General features: G+C 36.8%; 1 protein-coding gene across 9 annotated transcripts in view; it reads right to left on the bottom strand.

The window, feature by feature from the left end:
* MRTFB (myocardin related transcription factor B) overlaps window positions 1-17,775 on the bottom strand; it is a 276,493-nt gene that overhangs the window by 50,755 nt on the left and 207,963 nt on the right. For 8 of the 9 annotated variants that reach the window (XM_036992063.2, XM_073215546.1, XM_036992062.2 and 5 more), the window contains 5 exons: window positions 16,173-16,238; window positions 14,124-14,179; window positions 12,893-12,968; window positions 9,275-9,436; window positions 7,832-8,010 (listed from right to left, as the gene is read on the bottom strand). In XM_036992063.2, the coding sequence (XP_036847958.2) occupies window positions 7,832-8,010; window positions 9,275-9,436; window positions 12,893-12,968; window positions 14,124-14,179; window positions 16,173-16,238 (539 nt within the window). Of the gene's footprint in view, window positions 1-7,831; window positions 8,011-9,274; window positions 9,437-12,843; window positions 12,969-14,123; window positions 14,180-16,172; window positions 16,239-17,775 lie in introns of those variants that run through there. The other variant, XM_073215548.1, reaches the window with a different exon arrangement.

The following is a 17,775-nucleotide window of genomic DNA, read 5'->3' as shown; positions in this document are numbered from 1 at the left end:
GTCCCTGTTTGCAGATGACATATATTGTAAATAAAAAACCCTAAAGACTCCACTCCAAAACAACTAGGACTAATATCGGAATATAGCAAAGTTGCAGGATATAAAAGTAATACACAGAAATCCATTGCATTCCTATATACTAATGATGAACAAGCAGAAAGAGAAATCAGGAAAACAATTCCATTCACAGTTGCATCAAAAAGAATAAAATACCTAGGAATAAACTTAACCAAGGAAGTGAAAGACCTATACTCTGAAAACTACAAACACTGATGAGAGAAGTTAAAGAAGACACCAATAAATGGAAACACATTCTGTGCTAATGAATAGGAAGAATTAATATTGTCAAAATGGCCATCATGCCTAAAGCAATCTACAGATTCAATGTAATTCCTATCAAAATACCAACAGCATTCTTCAATGAACTAGAGCAAATCATTCTAAAATTCATATGGAACCATAAAAGACCCCGAATAGCCAAAGCAATCCTGAGAAGGAAGAATAAAGCTGCAGGGATTATGCTCCCCCACTTCAAGCTCTACTACAAAGCCACAATAATCAAGACAATTTGGTACTCGCACAAGAACAGAACCATAGACCAATTGAACGGACTTGAGAGCCCTGATATAAAACCAACCATATATCATCTATTAATAAGCGATAAAGGAGCCATGGACATACAATGGGGAAATGATAGCCTCTTCAACAACTAGTGTTGGCAAACTCAACAGCTACATGGAAGAGAATGAAACTGGATTACTGTTTAACCCCATACACAAAAGTAAACTTGAAATGGATCAAAGACCTGAATGTAAGTCATGAAACCATAAAACTCTTAGAAGACAACATAGGCAAACATCTCCTGAATATAAGCATGAGCAACTTGTTCCTGAACGCATCTCCTCCAGAAGGGGAAATAAAAGCAAAAATGAACTCATGGGACTATATCAAACAAAAAAGTTTCTGTACGGCAAAGGACACCATCAACAGAACAAAAAGGCATCCTACAGTATGGGGGAATATATTTATAAATGACATATATGACAAGGGGTTAACATCCAAAATACATAAAGAACTCACACACCTCAACACCCAAAAAGCAAATTACCCGATTATTAAATAGGCAGAGGATATGAAGAAACAGTTCACCAAAGAAGAAATTCAGATGGCCAACAGACACATGAAAAGATGCTCCACAGCACTAATCATCAGGGAAATGCAAATTAAAACCACAATGAGATATCACCTCACACCAGTCAGGATAGCCAGCATCGAAAAGATTAAGAACAACAAATGCTGGTGAGGAAGCATAGAAAGGGGAAACCTCCTGCACTACTGGTGGGAATGTAAGCTAGTTCAACTGTGGAAAGCAGTATGGAGATTCCTCAAAAAACTGACAATAGAAATACCATTTGACCCAGGAATTCCACTTCTAGGAATTTATCCTAAGAATGCAGCAGCCTAGTTTGAAAAAGACAGATGCACCCCTATGTTCATCACAGCACTCTTTACAATAGCCAAGAAATGGAAGCAACCTAAGTGTCCATCTGTAGATGAATGGATAAAGAAGATGTGGTACATATACACAATGGAATATTATTCAGCCATAAGAAGAAAACAAATCCTACCGTTTGCAACAACATGGATGGAGGTAGAGGGTATTATGCTCAGTGAAATCAGCCAGGCAGAGAAAGACAAGTACCAAATGATTTCACTCATATGTGGAGTTTAAGAACAAAGAAAAACTGAAGGAACAAAACAGCAGCAGAATCACAGAACCCAAGAATGGACTAACAGTTACCAAAGGGAAAGGGAATGGGGAGGAAGGGTGGGAAGGGAGGGATAAGGGGTGGGGGAAAGAAAGGGGCCATTAAGAGTAGCATATAGAATGTGGGGGGAGGCACAGGGAGGGCTGTGCAACACAGAGAAGACAAGTAGTGACTCTACAGCATCTTACTACGCTATTGGACAGTGTCTGTAAAGGGGTTTGTTGGGGGGACTTGGTGAAGGGGGGAGTGTAGTAAACATAATGTTCCTCATGTAATTGTAGATTAATGATACCAAAAAAAAAAAGAAGTATATGCAAGGGTAGAGACTTAATATATATATAAAAAAAGGACTGGTCCACAATGCACTGGAAATTTAAAGAACTATATAAAAAATTAACACTAGTCCTTCACTACATGCCATCCTAGGACTTTTGGTCTATAGTAACTAAACTCAGCAAACTGTTACACTGAGTTTTCATTTTAAAGATTAAAAGCTACGAATCTCAAGGCATGGGGATGAAAGGTACAGAATGGGGAATATAGTCAATAAAATTGTGATATCTTGGTATGGGAACTACACATTGTGATGAGCATTGCTTTGTGTAACGTATATACATGTCAAATTACTATGCTGTGTGCTTGGAACTAATACATATTACATCAACTACACTTAAAAAAAAATGGGAAAAACCACCCCCTAAGAATGTCAACACCCAAAATACAAGATGTTTATGTTGCTCTTTTATTACCTGTGCTTTATAAGGATTATTTTAGTAATAGTGATTAGACTGACTTTTGATAGGGTACAATGATAACTCTAAAGCAGGAAAAAACAAATTGTGGAGATAACCTCCTAGAGCTTTTCATTCATTAAGGCAGCAAGCACTTGTGATGTGCTGTACCGTGTGGTCACTATGAGGTTACTAAGGTAAAATTTCTGCCCTCCAGAAACTTGAGGTCTAATGAGAAAAGAAGTTTTCAGGTACTTTTCCCTTCAACTACAAATGTGGAAGTAATTATATTTAGGGAGATAAATATATTTTATTTTTGTCAAGTGAGATGCTTAGACAAATTCTAAAACAAACACAGGATAACTATGAAAATAAAGCACAAAATTTGATAAACTAAAACTTAATTATTACTTCTACATGACACAAAATTCCCAAAGACTTTACAGTTATCATAAAGTTTGCCTCTGTAGTTGGTGATTAAAACAACCAAACCAAAACAAATCCTACAACATACTTTGGATCCTACTTAAGGATTACTTTCCTCAATGTCCACATAGCATAGTTTACAAGGAGATGCTTATGGATTAAGTGTAATAAGAAGAATCTTTGTCAGATCCCTTTCTTATAAATAGTAAAGCACTTAATACAAGAGAGTTTTATGAAGAGTCTGTCTCAAGGTATATGGTACAGAAATTGTGGAACAGGTAAAGTTGCCATGAGCCAGCCCTGACTCTAGGTTCTTACTTGAAGTGTAAGGAGGGACTATACGTTTCTCTAACATGGGTCTTCTCCCTAAAGCCTAGTTGACAGATAAAAAGCAGACTGTTACAAGCAGTGACTCTATAGCATCTTACTATGCTGATGGACAGTGACTGTAAAGGGGTATGTGGTGGGGACTTGATAATGGGGGGAATCTAGTAACCACGATGTTGCTCATGTGATTGTACATCAATGATACCTTAATAATAATAATAATAATAAAAAGCAGATTGTTAATGGTCTGCACACAGTAGGCAGAACTGGTGTGGCAGCTGCAGTAAGGAATGTAATAGAAACTAACGTTTCGGTTCAGGAATGCCCATGGCTTAATGGGTGTTGCATTGCTAATAAACAGATCATATTTATTCTTCAAGAAACACTGCTGCTCCTTTTTTCCTTGAAGGAATTCTGGAATGTCAGCCCACTGGGTGGGACTGCCTCTGGTTAAAGTTCTTCTCTAATAAGCTTTGCTGGAGACCAGGTTTCAAGGGCCAGGTGAGATGCACAAGCAGTGCAGAGGAAGGAGCACAGGACTCTCCTACACAGGCAGAACTGTCATGAAGCCACTCGAGGAAGATGGCTGAGGTGACAAAACCCTGTTACTAAAAGGTAAGCCAGCTAATTGCTGTCTGATATCCCAACACAGACAGAAGCAGAGAACAAACGACTGAAATGAGTAAGTAGAACTGTTTTTTTTATTATGGTATCATTAATATACAATCACATCAGTAACACTGTGATTACTACACTCCCCCTCCCATTATCAAGTCCTTCCCCGCATACCCCATTGCAGTCACTGTCCATCAGCGTAATAAGATGCTAGAGAGTCACTACTTGCCTTCTCTGTGCTATAACTGCCTTCCCCGTGCTCCCCTCCCCCACATTAGTAGAACCATTTTTAATGGTACTTCCTTGTGTACTTGATATTCTTTAGCCCTATTTTTAAAGCTCAAAACCAGGGTGCAGCAGCTATGTGAGAATACAGTAGGAGCGGGTCTCCCTTGCTCTGTCTTTCTGCCTGCCTAGAACTCAGACCCTGGGCTAGTCACTGACTCTCATCCTTCCAGGCCAGGTCCCAGCAAAGCTGAGGGGCCACTCAGGCCCTGTAAACTTTAACCAGAGAATATGAACTATAGCTACCTGTATGGCCTTTGATGAACCCAAGCTGGGGAGGCTCTCCTCTAAGATGAAGAACACAAGCACTGATTCTACAAGCTGGGCATCAGTCACACTCATGGTGCTGAATTCAATTCAGTATGTCCCGAGTGCCTTTTTTACTTGGCTCTATGCTGTGTGTTGAATACAGACACACACATGTAGCTCTTGTTCTCTAAGAGCCGAAGTCCCTTTCCTCATTGGCTCACTCTTTAGTTGGAGGCACAGACACAATAAACAAACTCATGTATTTCAGATCACAGTGATAAGTGCAACGAAGAAAATAATGCTGAAAGACATGGTCCTTAACAGATAGATATTTACTAATGAGAAGAAATGCTGTAAGAAAACAGACATTTTTAATCCCCAAACTTCCATACCTCTTTGAGCACAGGCCTCCCCTGGAATAAGGGTTAAGGCAGATAACTGCTAAATTCCTTTCAACTAAAAAATTCTATGATACTTGGCTTTACAAGAATCTTTCCTACTGAACTTGACCAACCCCACTGAGTAGTTCAACAGTTCTGACTTTTAAATAACTAAATACTATTAAAATTTCAGTAAGGCAAAAACACCATAAGGAGAGATGAAAAACAAATTATTTGCAGCACAGAAGTTTTATAAAACCAAAAGAAATATGAACACCCACTGAAAAATAAGAAATGTGGATTTCCAGTGCAATTATCAAAAAATATTAGATTTCTTTGCATGTACTAGAGGCGCAGTTTCCAGTACAATCTGACACATAATAGGTGCTCAGTAAATATTTGTTGAAATGAATTTAATCTAACCAAGCTCAAGGAGCCAGTTAAAACATTCAAATCTCCAGTGTACAAGGTTTAAAGTAATAATATTAGCTACTTGTGGTAAAGATGGAGTGACTGTAGAAATCAGTATTACCTTCCTGAAAGGCAGTTAAAGTGCCTAACTAAAGGTCCAAATCCATTTTAATATCTGGTGATTATTTAACAAATGGACAAGTGCCCAGTAGTGTGTGTAGAAAACCAGGATATTGGAAATATGTAAAAAAATAAGGGCTCTTATTGTATGCATAACAGTGAAAAACAGGAAATAACTCTAGAATACCAACAAAGGGAATTGGTTAAAACACATACAATATATCAATCCAAATGAATACTATGTAGCCATTAAAAATCATATAAATGTGTATTTATTGACAAGGAATACTATTATGATTATTATTAAAGTATAAAGAAAGTTGCACAGATTTATCATATGACCCAGCAATTCTACTCCTAGGTATACATACCCAGGAGACCTGAAAACATGTCCACGTAAAAACCTGTCCACACAGGTTCATAGAAGCATTATTCTTAATGGTCAAATGTCAAAATAAGTGTCCACTGATGAATAAACAAAATATGGTATACCAGTACAACAGAATAGTATTCAACCATAAAAAGAATGATATACTAATATATGTGAAACATGGATAAACCTTAAAACCATGACCCTCAGTGTAAGAAGCCAGTCACAAAAGACCACATATTGTATGATTCCATTTTTATAAAACATCCAGAATAGGCAATTCCAGAGCTAGAAAGTAGACTGATCGTTGCGCAGGGCAGGTGGACGGGTAATGTGGAATGACTGTTGATGCGTATGGTTTCTTTTTGGAATGATGAAAATGTTCTGGAATCAGATAGTGGTGATGGTTGCACAGCTCTGTGAATATACCATTGGATTATACTGTAATATAACCATTGAATTATACACTCTGAGTGATTTTTCCCAGTGTCATTTTTTACAGACATAGAAAAATCCATCCTAACATTAATATGCGATCTCAAGAGACAGCAAGTGGCCAAAACAATCCTGAAGAACTAGGCTGGAAGTTTCACACCTCCTGATTTCAAAATTTACTACGAAGCTACAGTAGTAAAAAGTGTGGTCCTGACATTAACAACAGAGATTTAGGCCAACGCAATAGAACAGAGCCCAGAAATAAACTCTTATGTATATGGTCAAATTATCTTCAACAAGAATGCCAAGACCGTTCGATGGGGAAAGGACAGTCCTTTCAACAAATGGTGCTGGGAAAACTGGACATCTACATGTGAAAGAATGAAGCTGGACTTTTTATCAAATGGATTAAGGACCTAAATGTAAGACCCCAAACTATAAAAATACTAAAAGAGCATAAAGGGAAAAAGCTTCATGACATTGGGTTTGGCAGCGCTTTCTTAGTATAACACCAAAAACACAGGCAGCAAAACCACATGTAGACATAAGGGACCAAAAAACATCTGTGCATCAGAGGAAATCACAACAGATGGATGGGAAAAAATATTTACGATCCTATACCTGAAAAGGGATAATATCCAGAATATATATATATTATAAGGAATTCCTACAACTGAGCACTTGAAAAACAACTAACCTGACTTTAAAAATGGGCAAAGGACTTGAACAGACATTTCTCTAAAGGTGATACCCAAATGGCCAACTAGCATATGAGAAGCTCAGTATTACTAACCATCAGAGAAATGGAAATTAGAAGCACAATGAGGTATCACCTCATACCACTAGAACAGCTACTATCAAATTAACATAAATTGGCAAGTATTAGGGATGTGGAGAAACTGGAACCCTTTGGCACTATTGGTGGTGTTGCAAAATGGTGCAGCTGCTGTGGAGAACAGTATGCAGGTTCCTGAACAAATTAAAACAGAACTACCATATCATCAAGCAAACCCATTTCTGGATTTATGCCCAAAAGAATTTAAAGCAAGGTCTTGAAGAGATATTTCCCCATGCAGGTAACACAGCATCGTTATTTACAGCAGTCAAGAGATGGAAGCAGCCCAGTGTATACTGATGAATGGACAAATAAAATGTGGTACATCCATACCATGAAATATTATTCAGCCCCAAAGATGATGGAGAGCCTGTCACATGCTACATAGATGACTCTTGGGGACATTATGTTATGTGAAGTTAGTTACAGAAAGATAGTGTATGATTGCACTTGTGTGAAATATCTAAAGTAGTCCAATTCATGACAGAAATAGAATGGTAGATGCCAGGACCTTGGGATGAAGGAATGGGGAATTGCTAATTTTAATGGGCATAGTTTCAGTTTTGCAAGACAAAAATGGTTAAGAGAGTGGAAAAGAAAAAAGGCCACGGATATTATGGTATGTGAATTACATCTAAAAAAAAGTTATGTGAAAAATTGTAAAAGTGAGTTATAAAACTGTTTGTAAAATAAAAATGTGTATATTACAGAAATAAAATGTAAGATTCTATTGAAAAATGTTAACAGTGGTTAGACTAAAGGTGAAAAAAAGGTCTGTATTTTCCCACTCTCAGACTACCAGTGAAAATGTATTGCTTTGGTGTATGTTAAAACAAAGCATTTTCTCTATTTAGTGGTAAAAACAAGAAAGGTGATACCTGGGCTGGAGTGTTTGTAGTCACAGGAGATGGCGACTCAGTAGCTTTTGGCTCACTGGGGGACGCAGAAGACCCCTGGGACTCCTGGCTGGCTGGCTGGTCCGGAGATAGGGCATCACTACTGTCTTCATCAAATGAGAAATCACCCTGGGTTTGGGGATAGTCCTCCTTCCCAACACCTGAAGGAAGAAATGATTATTAACTTATCCTGGCCTTGGAATACCAAGTTTAAAGTGAAAAAGGAGAAATACTGCTTACTATGAGAACTTTAAAAGAAAAAATGAATATAATGTGCTTCCCAGGGGAAGAACACATGACGACCTATGATGAATACTTGGAAAAATAAATCAAATCTGAATCAGATCAAGCCTTTGGATCCCACTACAGTTACAGGAAGTACAGGAGGTAAGAAAGTTTTCACCAACACCTGGAGATGCAAATGCATTCAGTAAAACCCAGAATATGGAAGTGCTAGAGGATAAAACAAACCTGTTCATCAAAAAATAAATAGTAAGGAAAGAAAGGGGGAGGAAGACCCACCCAAGCCAAAGGCAATGATGGCACTAGTCTGGATTCCAGTTTGGAAGCCAACTGTTAAAACATCCCTGAGCTAAGGGAGAAGATGGGGCCCCGACTGGGTGTCTGTCTCCTCCACGTCCCACCTCATGGAGCGCCTGCTGTACTGACACCTTACCTGTTGAGGCCCATTTCTTTGGGATTGAATGGAACTGTAAATTGATGGTATGGCTTAGAATTATTCACTACAAATTATGAAAGATTTAGGTTTATACTAATACAAAATATATCCTCCCAAGTAAGTAATGGAAACTATAATAGTCTTTAAAGTAGGATATTAACTACACAAAATTTTTTACTGAATAAGTGGTGTTATTCTGGAATTTCTTTTTTTTTACCCCCCAGCCAAAGCTTATGTCAGGGAAAAAAAAAAAGGCAGCGGGGACAATGGGAACTAAGTATGATAGGACCAAGATAAGATGGACAGATACTACCACTCTTAGTCAATTAATACATCTATACTCCTTGTTAATCACCTTGTGGACTTAACACTGAATAAGCAATTTTTCTTTGTCTCTCTTAGAAGTAAACAGAAGTAAAATAAGGAAGTTTGTAAAAATCTTAAAACAACAGAAACTAAACAGTGCAGTATAACAAATTTAACTTAGAAAACATGGTAATGAAATCAGAGCTGAAATCCTTAAACCTCAGCTAAGGAATCTCTGTGTGAACTGGCAAGAGATGGGGGCTACTGCAGTATGTCCTATAACAGCACTAACAGTAAGAATGGGCTTCAGGGCAAGTGCTCATCATCTATAATTCACCTGGGAAACAACACTCATGCTTGGGGCTGGATTTTTAAATCAGTTATCTAAAACTTGCAAATTTCTCTTTCTCCCAGAACACAGTAAATTCTTAGGATCTTGCCTATAATGGCCTCCTTAACACTGGAGTCTACAGGGAGGATGTTTTTCTCCACCAGCTCCATGGGACCAGGCCGTTGAGCAATCTTCTCATTCAGATCATCGGCTAGTCGAGCCCTTTTCAACTTCATCTGAGTAGCCTGCAGGGACGGCTCTGCGAATGTTTCTAAAAGAGGAAACACAGTTTGACCATTACTTGAATTACTCTCTGTTCCACACTGTTATTTCAGTCCAACTAATTAACTTAAGCTGGTTTAAACATACTTAAAGAGTTCTCAACATATTTATGGAAAGATAAAATGACTGTCTAAGAATACTCCAGTACACATCTTATATTTTCAGTTCTGGACAGCTGTATATTGTCTATACAATATGGATGCCCTCTGGCGCAAATTAATACGAACTTAAGCTAAAAATGAAGTACTGCTATTGCTCATTTATGGCAGGAGCATCAAATTCACATTTATTAGTCACTGGGGAAAGGAAAATGAACAAGAGAGATTTGGTCCATGGCTCAAGAAGTTTATAGTTTTAGATTGGGCTTCCCTGGAAAGTAGTTAATTCCTAGAAGGGAGTACACTGTATCTTAGACTATAACCTTCTCTACAGGATTCTAATGGAAAGAACTACAAACATATTTTTGGACTGATGGTGTCGATATCATAATTCAGATTTTGGGTTTATTTCTGAATACATAACCTTGTAACATTTAATTTCATAGTAATTGATGGCCACAAGCCTCAACTCATCTACTTAAAAATGCATGAAGTTGTACAACAGATGTGAAACTACTTTAAGTATCCTGACTCATTCATTGTGTGATTCTGTCAGTTACTTGTGTTTCTGGTCATTCTTGGTGACATTTAATTACACTGTTCTAAATAATGTTTGTAACTGATTAAAAATAATAATGAGGTGTTAATACAAAATTCTGAGCTGAGAACTGCTTGCCTCTTAAATTATACCGAAGTTCTTTTAATGAAATTCCCCATAAATAATCTCAGGATTAACCTTTGTTCCTCATTCCATAGGTGTCCCAGCAGAAGCCCAAAGCTCACTGAAACCCCATAGCAATAAACTGCTTTTCAGCACACCTGAGCACTTCTCTTTCCATCAGCTGTTATATGTTCACCAAAAGTCAACTTTGATTATCCAAAAAATGGTTCTTGTCTGCTACTGTCAATATGTAACTAAATGGGAAAATGATAAACTTAAAATTATTTCTTGGAAACCTAAGTTAAATGTTTTGGAATGACTTATCATTGTCAAATTAGGATACATACATAACAGCTGTAAAAGATTTGGGAATAAATACTAAAATCTAGGATTTTTAAACAGATTGCTTTTCAAGTGTCTGTAAGTTTTTGTTCCATCATAAACAGAGACTGTAGTTTTCCATGGAAATTGTATAGTGGCTGTGCTTTATGCAAGAAAGATGATGCAAGCTCCATTCTTTGAAGCCTTCTCCAGAGTGAAGGGCCTAGCCCTAGGTCAGAAGATTGGCAAATAAATGTATATTTCTGTAAGTTAAAATAATGTGTGTGCTTGTCTCATTTTTATAATTTTCCCACATAACCTACTGTGGCCCAATACTCTTAGATAAAACACCTCTAACCACACAGGATGACAGGTAGGAGAATGATACCCTAGGATGAGGTTTAAATTCTTCTGTTATGATCTAGGTAGAATGGTCTTGTTTTTCTCCTCTCTCCCATTAACACCACCCAAATGATATCAGCAATATGTTTAGAAGGAAAGTAGTCTAAAAGCAAATAATCAGAAGCTGGCATTTTGGTATGCTTTTGTTCTTGGACTTATTACCTCCTCATCTCCATGAGGCTGAGGCTGGATTTTAGCTGCTAAACTTCAGAAAATTATTTAGACTTTTTCCTGCCAAATATCCAGCTAAATCAAAACTGAGATGTTAAAATAAGTTAGGAGTTGTTTTAAGATATTTTAAAAATTATAGATGGAATATTCTTTCTTACTTTGAGAATCCCAACTTGAGAAGAGGTGTCCTAAAAACACCACTTAAAGTTCATTTATATACATGGTTAGGCTTTTAAATGTAGAACAAAAAAAAAAAAGAATAAATATGATTCCTTTTGATAGCTAAATGTATTTGCCTTGGTTCTATTATATTAATAAAGCCTGTTATAGTTAGAAGGCAAGTTGAACAGACAGCATTGTCCTACAAAAATGTCCCTTATTTATAGGTCAAGATATTTTCAGGCACAGAAGGAGCCATTTACCCAGTTACTTACCAGTGAACTTGCTTCTTTGAAGACTCCCTTATCCCTGACAGCTGGCAGTGCTGTGACCCTACCACTGGAGTTCTGGAAAAGCTTTTCTAGTCCAGTGGACTTCTGAGAACACTGCCCAAAGTAGAGTAAGGCATACACCTCTCACTTCCCAGCCCCAATATAAGGATGTCACATTCCTTCAATTAGAAGAGACCCTGCTTGGGATTAGAGAGACGAGCTTGATGGCTGGAACTTCTTTACAGCATCCTTACTGTGTAGCCAGCCTGTGCTCACTCCCCACCACAGCAGCCTGTTTATTCCCTAGAGAGCAGTTTCCACAGTCCGGTTTGTCTATTTACTATCTGTCTCTGCCTCTAGCGTGTAAGATCCACAGGGGGCAGGCACCCATCTGGCTCACCTGTGGGGTCGCTAGTGTCTAGCTTGCTGGCCAATAAACACCTGTAAATAATGGTGACCACATCACTTCCTGAAGATTTTATTTTTGGACATGTCTGACCTTTAGGATATTATTCCTCATGTTGAGCAGCAATCCAGTGCTTTGTAAATCAACCCAATTGTAACTGTGTCAATAGGCCAGAGAGAACAAATCTAATCTTCCTTCTACCTTTTAATTGTCTCTACATGTTTGAGAAGTTTTCAGATTCTTTCTGTATCTCCTTCAGGTTTAACACACTCAAGACTATCACAGGGTCAAGTTCCCAGTCTTGCTCAATAAATCAGAAAAGCAAAACAATTTAAGAAAATGTAACGGGAATTTATGATGGAGATACCAGCTTTCAAGAATGCTCTGTCATCAGAGAGAAAAACATCCTGGTCTGAGATACAGGTCTCACCAAAGATGGAATGAACTGTCCTACCGGTGCCAGGAGTCAAGAGGCTAGATCATCATGAAAATAAGGTTGTCAGATCAAGCTGGACTGTTGTGGGTAAGCAGCAACAAGCAGAAAAGGCTAGATGTGCACCAGGTAGATATAACAGGGTCCAAGTAGTGAAAATCTAAGGTTAGACTTGTGGCCATTTTTCCCTTTATGACCCATTAGGACCTAATGAGTGGGCATATGTCCCTTACTGTGAAGAAATCCTCTGGACCAAAAATGTTTTTCCAGAACAGTATGGTAGACACCTGTGTACCAGCTAGGGGGGAAGAGTCAGTCCATCAATTGGTTATTTGGAGAATCAAACCTTCCCCATGTATCTAACATAACATTTTAGCTTTGGGTCTTCATGTTGCTATCCAATTTGGAGGATGTCAGCCTGTGGGGTAAAAAGTTATTAAAATGGGAATAAATAGAAATGGTAGAATTCTCACTTCTTTTCTTGAGAAAATGCAGTAAAATAAGCAGAAGTAAAACTTCTACCTTCCAAGATATGCATCCTGACAAGTTCAGAACGATCTGGTCGGCTCCGAATCTTATGCTTCAAAAAGTTTTCAGTCTTAAAAAGGGGGAAAAAAAAAAGACAAAGTCTTACCATAAATTGTTTATGACTTACTGTGGCTTTACATTTTTTTTCTCAAGGTACTCTGTTTAAACAAAGTGTATATACCCTTTTGGTCATGATTTTGAGAGAAAGGAAAGAGTAGAAATTAGTACTTTGAGAAACTATTATCCAATACATGATTTAAGTTGCAGCCTTCAAAACTGTACAGGGACTGGAAGTATATGTTGGTATAAAGCAAATACTTTATAGACTTACATTTTAAAACTTGGAAAAGGCAAAAGCTCAAACTTTAAAGGTTTTTGAATAGAGGATTCTGACTATTTAAATATCTAAAATCAATAAAGTCTACACTTCAGGCTAAGTAAAAAGCCACCCAGACAACAAACTTCTTAAAATCCTTGATGCATTTTCTTTGATGAGTTCACATACTTGATCTTATTTTCTTATTCATAACTCTACTCAGCTCTATACAATAGGGCCTTAAAATGGATTTTGTATTTTAGAAGACTAAGAGAACACTACTGCATCCTAAGAAAATTCTTAAGGAATTTTTGGTACATGATTATTTTCATATTGCATGATAGACATTTTCTCTATAACAAAAAGAACAAATGTGCATAATGGTACTTTCAAAGAAAAATAACAAACATAAATTCAACATGCAACTCTGATGGAATCATCTCAACAATAAAGCAGAGTTGAATGTAGCAACATTTCTTTTGTCAGCCAAACTGTCCTACCCTTGGTCAACTGTAACACAGACTCAGTGGGGAAACCACCTAAGGGCCTGGGACCAGCACATCACTTGGGCTGTCCGTCTGCAGGGGTAATAAATGGTAGGATTACTCCATTATGATTCTAAAAACCGCTGTGATGCCCTGAAAGCAATAAAGTGAGAAAGTAATGACTTGTCCTTTATGTACAAAACTAGTTACTAGTTTTAAAAGAACAAAATTTGAATGTTAGGTATTTTCTATAAACTCCATGGTAAAACTACCCCAGAATATATTACTGTATAAGTCATGTATCCTAAAAATACATTGTTTTCTCTACTGACAAATTTAGGAGTAAGGCTCCTATTTGTCCACAGGTTCTTTAAAATAAAAGAAAGCAGCACAGAAAAAGAATATTTTAACTGAAATGTCTTACTCTGGCTCGTTCTAAGCTTTTTATCTGCTCATGGAATGCTGCTGGGCTCTTCAAAGCTGCAAGAGGAAAAAAGAAATCATTTCCATGATATAGAGGAGTTAATACTTCAATCAATTGTTATAGTATATCATGTTGATTTTTCCTCTTAATCTTATTAGTTTGCATCTACAATTCCATTTATTTACTAGTGGCTCTAGGAGATCTGCAAAACTTGAAATACTAAAATGTTTCAGAATTAAAATGATGTATTTCACAATAAAATAAGTAAACATTTTCAATGGAGTTGTATGCCTAATAATGATGCAAGTATCAGATAAGACTAGTTCTAATCAATAGTTAGGGCAAATTACCATCACCAAGGAAATGGTTTGATGATTCCTTGACAGGTCTTTGCTCTTAATGTCACTCCATTAAACCTGTACTCTATGTCTAGTACGTCTGAGTTACTGTTTACCTAGAACCCACAATGGGCTTAGCCTCAGGCTCTGCGGTCAATCACAATTGCACTGCTGTTGATCATCACACACCTTGGAAGGTAGGTAATAGCTCCAGTACAGATGAAAAGCTCAAAAAGGTTAAATGAATCCTTGAAGTCATATGGCTAGATTGTGATCACAGTGGGATTTAAATCTAGTTTTGAAAAGTTCATGCTTTCTACTGTACTACAATGCAGCTCACTGAAGACACAGTGTTTCTTTAAGATGTCCACTGCTAATACAGTAAACATTCCAGAATCCCAGAGTGAGAGTAAGCAGAGTTTACTAAAATATCACCTACTATGGTGTTCTACCAACTATCTTTGCAAAATCTTTTGTGCATATGCCCACCATTGCCTGATAAGAACCTACACTTATAATTATGGGCAGTCAGAGGATGTGGATGGGATCCAGGACTCGGCTTACTCAGCTGTCATCTCCAAAACTTGGCCAATCAGCACTTTCTTGGTAGCATTATTTCCAGCTCTGGTACTTGAAGCATTTAAAAAACTCCCAGGAGCCCAGGACAAATAGGTTTGGCAAGGGACCAGCTCCAAAAAGTAGACTAGAGCTGGCTTAGCAATGGTTCTTAAACATCATGGTCTGATCCTGCTTGACTGACTGGTTCATAGTCAGGAATGTAGTGGTAGAGCAATCTGGCAGATGATCAAACCAGCTTTTAACTCTATCTCAAAGCTAGATTAAAAATATTTAGATAATTAATAGTCCAGAAAAAAAAAAGTTTTATTGGGAAAATATCAACTGCCGAGAAAAATTCCTTATCATAAAACAAAAAAAGGTAGTATTAATGGTTCAGGAGACTGGGAAGCATAAATGCACTTGATAATTGCACTCCAGTTTAAAGACAAATGAGTTACTTTTTTGACAAATCAATTTTTAGACAAAATCCATGTATATAATCTAAATAGCCCCCACAAAACCACTAGAACAGAAAACCACCTCCAAACTTGGTGATTAAAGAAGACAATTGGATAAATAGTCTATAAATAATCAACTCTCAGAAATGAAGGAATGAAGCCCAGGGATATTTGGAAAATATCTGTACTTTGGCAAAAAGGATTTATTAATTATAAATAGAATGTTTGTTAGTCCTGTAACTGAGATACACTTAACGATATAGAGCATATAATAGTATCAAAGATAATAAGAATTAAATAATATTGAACAAGGTTTTGAATTAATTTTATCATGTTACTTTTCCAAATTTAAGAAACTATTCATTATGTAGGGTGATTACTTCAGTTATTTCAAAACTAAAACAAATGTTGATGCTTGAAGTAAAAACTTAGCCTAAGTACAGGGTTTCAAAGGTGTTCTCTGTATAACATAAAATTCAAGTCCATCTTTTCAACTACATCTGGTTTTCAAAATGTATTCTAAATGATTCTTCTGGGTTGACAATGCCGATGCCTGGATTTTCTTATAAACTCATTTGGTAATGGTGTATCGATTAAATGGAAACAACTGGAGGTAGAGCATATGATACAGGATCTTCTTGGACATGCCCATCTGTTACATCACACTGAAGATGACAGTGGCACTGAAATCTTACGTGGCATGATGCCCTGGTCCACGAGTTGCTCTCTCGTTCTCCTTTGCTGCAGCCTCAGCTGGAGCACTGTGAAAGGAAATAATCAGCATTGGCGTTTATAAGCAACAGTATGAGTCAACTTACAAAGTTCCAGAGGAGACACAAGTTTTATTGAATATCTTCTTTTTATAACTGAATAAGGATACTACCTGGCACCACCCAACTTACAAAAAGAATTATCAGTTTGTGATTTCTGCCTGTTTGGTGAACTCTGAAGTTCTCTCGGCGTATTTTTTTTAGTTAGTTAATAATCTTAATTCTGATGAATAAAGCTAAGTATGTGTTGTTTAAATACAATCAGATGGTACTCAGCAAATAAAAACAGTTGGCTTATACATTAAGACTTGTTAATAAAAAAGTCTTATTTGTTGGACTAGAAATGTGAGATTCCTTGACATTCCTTGGTTTTGTTCTGATATTTAAACAAGCTAATGGCAATTTATTTTAAGGAACGACTGACTTATTTGGAGGGACTTCCTCCATCTGGAACAAATTTTAAATAGCTTTAATGAAGGCCAAATGTGTAATAAAAATTAGGCCTATGAGATATTACTAATGACCCAAAGGAAAAATTCTAAATTAAGAACTTGAAGTTTAATAATCTTTGCATAAATATAACATATCTCATTCTACAAGTTCTAAGAAAGCCACAAATCAATCGATAATATTTTAATGAAGAGTAAATACATTGTTAGAATTTGTAAAGAATGAGGTATACATTACAAAATGTGGAAATCCATTTGACAAATTTAATAAAAAATAATCCCTCCCCTGCACTGCCCCAATTTCTCAAGCAGCTTTCTCTCATAGCATCTCTATATTTTTATTTAGAAAATGAGCTGATTTAAAAAACAAGGAATCCATGAAGTAACTTTGAAAAATATTTTCCTTGGTTTTACCTTACATTCAATTTTAAGTTTCCATTTTGATTTTTGTTTCAAATCATGGATAAAAACAAGGTTAGCATTACTAGGGATCTGCTTAAGGGCTGTCAATATGCTGCAAGAAAATACCTATCTGTACTTCTTAAATGGTAAAGGAGGATAGAATTATCTAACAAGGGGGCAATGGCTGGAACAAGAGGCTGGCTCAGAGCAGTCTTGTACCCAGGCTCAAACACAGCACACATGGTGACTCCTGCTTGTAATAAACCTGAGACCTGAGCACGCAGGGCTCTGGGTCTTCACAGCCTTTGCTTTTTGCTTGCCCTTGTGCTGACTGCAGAGCACAGCACAATCCTAGGTACACTTCAAGAAAAATCTAGACTGTAACATATCTTTTAAACATATTTTTTTATTCATTGCTGGAAATGAAGGTCATTTTATTATTAAACTTTTTAAATTAATTTTTTTGTGTTTTATTAAATACTTTATTAAATACTGAATTTTTGTTTGCTTCTTTCTTTCTTTTTGGGAATATAGGATCACAAAGCTTTGCTGACATCCCAGTTAGAACTGAAGCAACTGACAAAAGATTCTACTAGACAAAAGAAAAACTTAATGAGTCAAAAAATATATGCACGTTTCTCCCATTAAAATGTTTTGTGATACTCTGAATCAATTAT

Source organism: Manis javanica, chromosome 10, assembly GCF_040802235.1.
Source record: "Manis javanica isolate MJ-LG chromosome 10, MJ_LKY, whole genome shotgun sequence".
Lineage (NCBI taxonomy): Eukaryota > Metazoa > Chordata > Mammalia > Pholidota > Manidae > Manis > Manis javanica.
The sequence above is the reverse complement of the archived record's forward strand: the minus strand, read 5'-3'. Positions and strand labels throughout refer to the sequence as shown.